The 7,756-nt window shown below is 40.4% G+C and overlaps 1 protein-coding gene across 2 annotated transcripts in view; it reads left to right on the forward strand.

Moving 5' to 3' along the window:
• The window catches only part of MYO7B (myosin VIIB), a 54,287-nt gene extending 51,366 nt beyond the window's left edge, over window positions 1-2,921 (forward strand). For both annotated transcript variants that reach the window (XM_026855573.1, XM_026855574.1), the window contains 4 exons: window positions 382-498; window positions 1,204-1,287; window positions 1,995-2,114; window positions 2,834-2,921. In XM_026855573.1, the coding sequence (XP_026711374.1) occupies window positions 382-498; window positions 1,204-1,287; window positions 1,995-2,114; window positions 2,834-2,917 (405 nt within the window). In that variant the 3' untranslated portion in view covers window positions 2,918-2,921. The remainder of the gene's footprint in view (window positions 1-381; window positions 499-1,203; window positions 1,288-1,994; window positions 2,115-2,833) is intronic.
• The last annotated feature ends 4,835 nt before the right edge of the window (window positions 2,922-7,756 follow it).

Here is a 7,756-nt window from a genome sequence, read left to right on the forward strand (position 1 = left end):
GAAGACGCAGAACGCTATTTCAAATGCAGAGGGAAAATTCACCCTACGTGTTTCAGCAGTAAATGTGATACATGTCTGTGGGAGTTGAACACTGGGCTTTCTGAAATTTTTTTTCATCCTGTATTGCCCTTCTGCCCTGAAATCCATTCCCTTGGGCTCCTGGACTTCCTTCACCCAACTCATTAGTAAGGAACACTGGGGAGGTTCTGGCTCCGCCTTGCCCCATGGCACAGCAGGCTATTTTCATTTTCAGTTTTCTGTAGCTGTGGGCAAAAGACTGATCTTGGTGATGATCTGATGTTGTCTGTAGTGCTAATGCTGGACACTGCAAACCTGCCTGTCTCCAACTGAATAGGCTCTGTATAATTTTTTTCTGAACAGAGCATTATTGCAGCATATAGTAAACATGAAGGAAAAACTGTGGATGAGGCCAAGATTGCCTTCTTGAAAATGATACACCGGTGGCCAACGTTTGGATCAGCCTTCTTTGAGGTGAAGGTAGGTTTAAAGGCCTGTACTAATGGCTTTGGTAGTAAATCAGCACTGGGGGATACGGACTGACTAATTCCATACCTGTGTAAGTGAGAATACATTGTAAAGCTGAATTCCCATCATCCACTGAGGAAAACTCAGTTCCTTGAAAGCAGGGAGAGGGTTTTCTTTATCCATTCTAGACTATGTCTGTTATTTACTGGCTATGTTGTTGTTCCAGCTGTAACACCTAATATTACAAATATGTAGCAGTTGTAGTAGGGGGCTTTTAGTTACCTAAATACTGTCCTGTCATTGTTCTCCACAACAAAATGCTGCCAAATCTTGTATCTCCAGGGACTCTTCCCTCAGAACAGAACTGCACTAATCTTCTCATTCTGCAACAGACACCTCCAGGAATAATTTCCCACTTGCTACCTTTAATTTCTCCTTGCTAGGCTCTTAATTGGTTTGCAACCAACTGTTAAGCCTATTACCAGATAGCCTAGAAAACAAGGGACCTGATTCTGCTTTTATGTAGCAGCCGCTCAAGTCATCTATGTATGTCCAAAGAAGTTATCCTTAGCAATTACATGATATCAACAAACTTTATGCTTCAGTGTTTATTCGGTAAAAAGAACAAGCAGCACTGGACACCATTACAGGTCACTATGCACCAGATACAGATAATTTCTTCATTTTCTTTTTTCTTACTCTGTTACTCACTTATAGCAAACCTCGGAGCCAAATTTCCCAGAGATTGTGCTGATTGCAATCAACAAGCAGGGAGTCTCACTGATACATCAGAAGACAAAGGTAACAGTTGCTTCTCAAGAGTCTAAGGAAGGATTTAATTGAATGTACTAATTTAGGGACAGCATCAGGACCTTTTCCCTGAATGATAGGGGAGAATAGAGTCCCTCTATTCATTCTGTGTGTGAAACTGAAGATGTTACTGCGTCAAATCACTTCTTTGCAGTTTCCACAGTGGAAACAGTGTAGAGCATCTCTGAAAAAAGAAATGGTAATTGTGATGGACCTGGACAAAGTGGTAAGATCAGGCCAGTGGATGGACAGTGACCTAGGGAACCTGCTTCAGAAAAATGCTTTGCAGGAAACCCAAGCTGACTAAAAGATCAAATCGAATGACAGTGTTTACCAGCTCTCTAATCCAAACAGTCTGGCCTTACCAAGTTCCCAGGCAAAAGCCTTTACGAATATCACTATTTGCTTTTAATTAAGAAAACAACTATCCAGTGAGTTTTAGATTACTGTAAAAATAAAGCTGGTGTGCTACAGCAAAGATCAATATATAATGAAAGGAAGTCTCATTACAGTGATTAAGATGCACCTGCTGGGTGAAAATACAATACACCACTAGTCTGGATGCAAGACTTACCTTGATCCACTGTGTTTATAAATGAAGTGGGAAAGAAAAATGCTCTGGCTCTGCAGGCTTTCTTATGTAACAGCCCATTTTCATTTGAGAAATGTTCTATAGTTCAGTTTGTTTCCCTTTACAGGATATTTTAACAGTCTACCCCTTCAATAAAATCTCCAATTGGAGCAGTGGGAGTACATACTTTCACATGACAATAGGGAACCTGGTACGAGGAAGCCGGATCTTATGTGAGACATCTCTGGTGAGTTTTGTCAACTTATACACAAGAAACTCCCAATTTTTCCTTTACATGCAGAATTTCTACAAAACGATGGCGCCAAAACAGATGTTAAAACCAGTGCAGATTCAAAAAGCATTCACTGCTATGTCAATAAAATTGCAGCTTAAAACTGGCTCAGGGCTATATAATGCCATCTGACACAAAGATATATGCCTCTTCCCATACATCAAAATTCTATCTATCCGAGACATTAAGACTGCACTTACCCATAAACTATGTAAGAGGCTTTTTGCCTTGCATGGTTTGATCCTTCCATGCACTAACGCCATCCTTGTAAGATTTTGCACTTTTCAGTGAGTGGCACCACCTTTTAAGAATTGGTTTCAGATTGCCCATAGACTCAGACAAGCATCACTGTGGTGATATTTAAAGGTAAATTTGTAAAGACAACATAAAAACATTTAAGGCCTAACTTCTCTCACAGAAAAACTTGGATTCCTAAGTACAAGATGTCAATCTATACAATGACAAGGAGACAGTAGAGCTATGCTCTGTAGTTTTGTAAATCTATGAAGGGAAGAGCAGAGGGAAGAATAGATAAATCAAAACAGTGATAGCTGTTGGAAGAGGAGATGCCCATGCAGGAAAGAACCTAAGAAGAAGATAAAACAGGAAGGAAATGAGTTCTTTTTGCATCTGGAACTCTTTGAGAGACTTAAGACTTTTTTCTTTTCTGACAGGGTTACAAAATGGATGACCTGTTAACATCCTATGTACGCCTGCTCATGAATGCTGTAAACAAGCAAAAGACACTCTCAGCCTGAGAGCGAAAATAGAACCCATGACCAGTGCCTGTGCCAAACTACCTGTAATCTAATCTCCCAGAAGAAATGCCATATTAAAAATATTAACCTTGATGATCAGTCTTCTGATCACACACTGAATGAACTGTGTTGTTGACACGTTGCAAGGGAAGCTCAAGTGAGCATGCGCTTTCAAATATTTGTAACACTTGTCTGTCTTAGGTGTAGTATAAGAATTCAATCCAAATGTAGGATCTAGAGAAAGTTTAGCTGGATATTAATGTAATATGAGTGCAGGGGGTGGAGGAACCCTGATATGAGAGCCTCTGCTGATACGTTAGATATCCTTCATTCTTAAAGAGAGACGCACAATAACAATTGTCTTGCATTTGGAAAGAAAAATGTCCCCTTATTGTATATGCTCTTACCAAAAACATAAACTCCTCGAGTCTTTGAAAATAAAGGTAGTTATTTTTTCCTCCTGTTGAAAATTTTAAGAGTGGAGAAATATCCTACTACTAAAGGCTAACTGGACACCCTGAAAGGTAAGGTGCTGGTTTTCATTCTTTTATCACTAGGTTATGTGCTGCAAGTTACAGCAGACTGACAGCCAGTTACTGTCAGAATATAACTGTCATTCCTGTGTGCTGCTAAATTAGCAAGCTGGCCACTGGTTTACCATTGCCTTGGTTAAATTAAAAGTTTTCTTTCCTCCATATTTTATAATGCACTTGGAAACTAACTCCTTTCTATGCAGTTTCTACTAAGCATAAACAAACTCTGAAATTAGTCTGGATTTTGTGTCCATTACTTCTACTGAGTTGCTCTTATTTCAAGTTACAGATGTGCTATTCAGTGCAAATCAGAATCAAAGAACTCAGTCTAGCAGACAGCTGTTGAAAAGAGAGTTTTCTGCTCTATGAAAATGTTATCAGCTTGGAGTTATGCAGACATTCGTTCGTGAGACAAGAATAATAGGTTTAATTTCTCCTTTTCTGTTTCCTGTTTAGCAGGCACTTTTGAGTGGTAACATTTGATTCAGCACTTGTTCATCTCTCAGACCTCTGAGACATGCAACTTTGGTCCTATAGGAACCAGCGTGTGCTCAGAGCGTGTAAAGCATACATGCACTGTGGTGGTGGTAAGCCTAGATGTTTACCCCATCAGAGAACAAGTACTCCTTCCTCAACAACGAGCCCTCCCTTGCTCACAGTGAAACATGGACATGTCTTAAAGCATTTACACCAAGTTCCTTGAGACATGATCTGGCAGTGCTGGAAAAGCAGCTCGGCTAGATCTCTCCAATCTGCCAACGTATGCACAATGGTTCTCTTGTTCCCTCAGATGTGTGTGAAATTCAAACGCTCATGGGAGTTCTGCACATGGGTGGCAGGGAAGAGCCCCACTCTCTTTGTGTATCTAAATGAGTGCCACACTTGTCAGAATAGTTGATCCTTTTGCATGCAATCAGATGTTCCTGCTATAACATCCATTGCTGGCAATGGAAACATTTGAGACTAATGACTAGCTGTTCTGACATCCTATGTCTGATCTAACTGGCTGTAAGTCAGCAGCAGTCCACACTTCACCTGTACAAAAAGAAATTTTGCAGCAAAACTGTACTGTTTCTGGTTTTTTAAATAAACACCGCAGAAAATCAACCACGATGTCTTTTTAACAAGAAATTTCAATATTCACTCTAGATCCATGCAACCTAAACCTACCAAACATGCACTACAGCCTGTAAATGATCATAGCATCCTATCTACTCATTATATACATGACACAATTTGTACAGCACAGCCTCTAAAGGGATGATATCCCTTTCTGCACATCCTCATTAACCCACACATCACCACAGAAACAGCACAGATCCAAAACGTGAATTCACCACGACAGTGCATCCGATTTTGGCAACCCCTGAGTTCCGCTGAGGGTGTAATGCTCTCTGGCTCGTCATTGCAAATGTAACTTCTTTTTACTGTACAATATATCACTTTTATACATTTGTTTTTTGTGTGAAGATTTAAAATGTGTTACAGTTAACTTTATTATAGGAACATAAAAAGTTACAGTATTACAACATTTCAATCCACATTAGACAGCACAGTAATGTATGACAAAATGAGAGCTCCACATGGTGCAGAATCCACACTGCTCATCATGGCCTGAACCAAAGCAAGTAGCTGCTAATTCTTATAGCGGGAGTAACTATGATTCTCTTAAGAAAGGATTGTTGTTACTAGCTGGGCTCAGTTGCAGAGGTCATACCTCCACGTGGTCCTGCTGGATGCCCTTCGGGGTAAACAAATTGGCCTCTGCCCCAGTGTGACTGAATCACGGCTGCTTCCTCCCTATAAAGTGACATCACCGACCACCTGACAGTACTCCAGATGACCCATAGTAGTGGCATCAATTCCCTATCGACCACCCAAGGCCTTCACCCACAGGCTAAATTGGGCAAAGCCTGACCGTTCTCAAGGGGGGACTGTTGGGCTGTGACCACCCTCCCAACCAGACTGACGTGGTGTGCATCTTCTACCACAGTCCAGGGCAAGAGTGGATTGACCTCTGTTGGCTGCCACCCTTGCTCTGCTGCTGGTTGCAGCCCAGTAGGTGTTGAGAGGGTGGGACACAAGTCACACCAGACCTTGACTAGGACTGAAGGGCCAGCCTAACAGCCAATGGTAGTTACCCACCAGCTATGACAATACAGTGGGAATTTCTTCATCCAATAACCAGATATGTCATAGTCTTGGTAAAATTCCAATTGCCTACTCTAGCGATCAAACCCTGATCTGGCCACAGGATGGGCCACTTTCACTTAACCCGGAAAAGAGACATATGCATTCCTTGTATGTGTTTGCTAAACAGCCTATACCATCCTCAGCACTTATTAGTGCTTTACAGACTAGCACAACCACACTTTTTAGATGTTTGCCTGCAATCTACTCTTCACCATCCAACCACTTTTTACAAGAGTGTCAGTCAGATCATCTAATACAAAACACAAGACATCTAGAAACTCTCTGTACAGAATGTTGAACAATATTTGCCTACATTGCACAGACTGCTGTAAAAATAAAAACCAGGATGTGAACCCCAGAGAGCATATTAGGTTGCCATAAAGAAAAACTGCAAGTGATTAACATACACTTTGAATACAACAAGCTTCACATACTGTGGTTTCTAAAAGCAAAACCATTTTCAAGTGTACTCAGTGAGTATTAGTGATTTTAACTCAGTATGTATAAATATAAATGTAAACTATAAATGTATATAATGAGACAACAGCTTTTAGTAAGTGTAGACTTCTGAGCCAAGTTCAACCTTGATATAAATCTATACTCTCCAGTGGTGTGATACCTAAGGATGAATTTGGCCAGCATGTCTATTTACAGCAATGGAAAAAAGCATGCAGCTTATTTCTGACTTGGACATGGATTTTATCTTTTAAAAAAAAACAAAACAAAACCAAACCCAACCTGTCGGCCTATCAACACACTAAGGAGAATCTGTAAAACTGCATTATATTCCACTTAGTTTTTAAGAAGTGGACTCAAAGTAGGGAAAGATGCATTTATTTAAACTATTTAGTTATTTCTCCTACTCCTTCAATTCCCCTGTCCCACAAAAGGTATGTCAGTAATATTCACTACTATCACTCTGCACATTGCAGCTTATGGGCAGCAAGAGTATAAGAAAAATAATTGTGAAAAATAATTTAAGAGATATTAAGAGAACATCACCTTCTGCTAATATAGAGATATGGGATTATGATGTTTTTTCTTCCCCACTAATTTTGGAAAATGCTCTTAAGATAGGGACATAATCCAAATCCTAGAGAACTGAGCACCTTATCAAAGACAATTATACCAACCGTCCTTTGAATACTGAAGCTTACCAGGTCTACTGAATTTCTAACATGAGACAGAGTGAGAGGACACACTAGATCTCGACTTACAGTACAAAAGTAATTCCATTTACCTTTACATGCATGCATTTTCCATTGCTGAACTTGAGAGTGGCCACAGAAAGAATATTACCTATTGCCTGCTAATTACATAGTCTTTCCATATTTACCAGTAGCTATGTGGCTGCGTGTTCCTCCACCATCTTCCCTGAAGGCTGAAGATACACACAGCTGCTCAGATTTAGCATTAGACCTGGCCGGTGACTAAGATTATAGGAACAGACATGAGTGCTTTATGCTGAGAAGAATCTGCATAACATACTGAACTGCGCCTAGATCGGTAGTTCTTGTGTTTTATGCTGTGAAAATAATGCCAAAGAACAGGCTTACAAGACCAGTCTTTACAGTGGCCACATACTACTGCACCAAAAGACATGTTGCTCTTTGTGCCTTTAACTAAAAGACCATTTAAAGGCTGGTGAGAGAACAGTGACTAGCCACATTTTCTATTAAAGCAGTGATGACAAGAGCAGCTACACTTACTGTAATCTGCAGTGCATATTGGTCAGAAGAGGATGGAAGAGCTCTACTGTTAAAATTAGGCCTACACCCTCATCAGTGTTGTGGTGGATGCAGTGTACCCCAGGTGGAAGTTTATGGTTACTCACAGCAACAAAAAGCAAAGCAGCTGAAGGAAACTGAATTAGCAAAGCCAGTAAGTATCTAAGACATGGTCTTGCATGTGGAATTCTTATCTGCACACAGTTAACCAGGGTTTCCCACCACTGCTGTGATATCACTGGTGCAGTTTCATGGGTAGTAGCCCCAGCTTAATGACTATCAAGGCTTTAGCTATTTTGTTTAGATTTATTCTGAGCAGAGCGTGATGGCAATGAGGACAATTTTAAGGTAGATTATTGCCCCAATCCAGTTGCTGCTCACACATT

This window comes from Athene cunicularia, assembly GCF_003259725.1.
Source record: "Athene cunicularia isolate RWA chromosome 9 unlocalized genomic scaffold, athCun1 chr9_part2, whole genome shotgun sequence".
Lineage (NCBI taxonomy): Eukaryota > Metazoa > Chordata > Aves > Strigiformes > Strigidae > Athene > Athene cunicularia.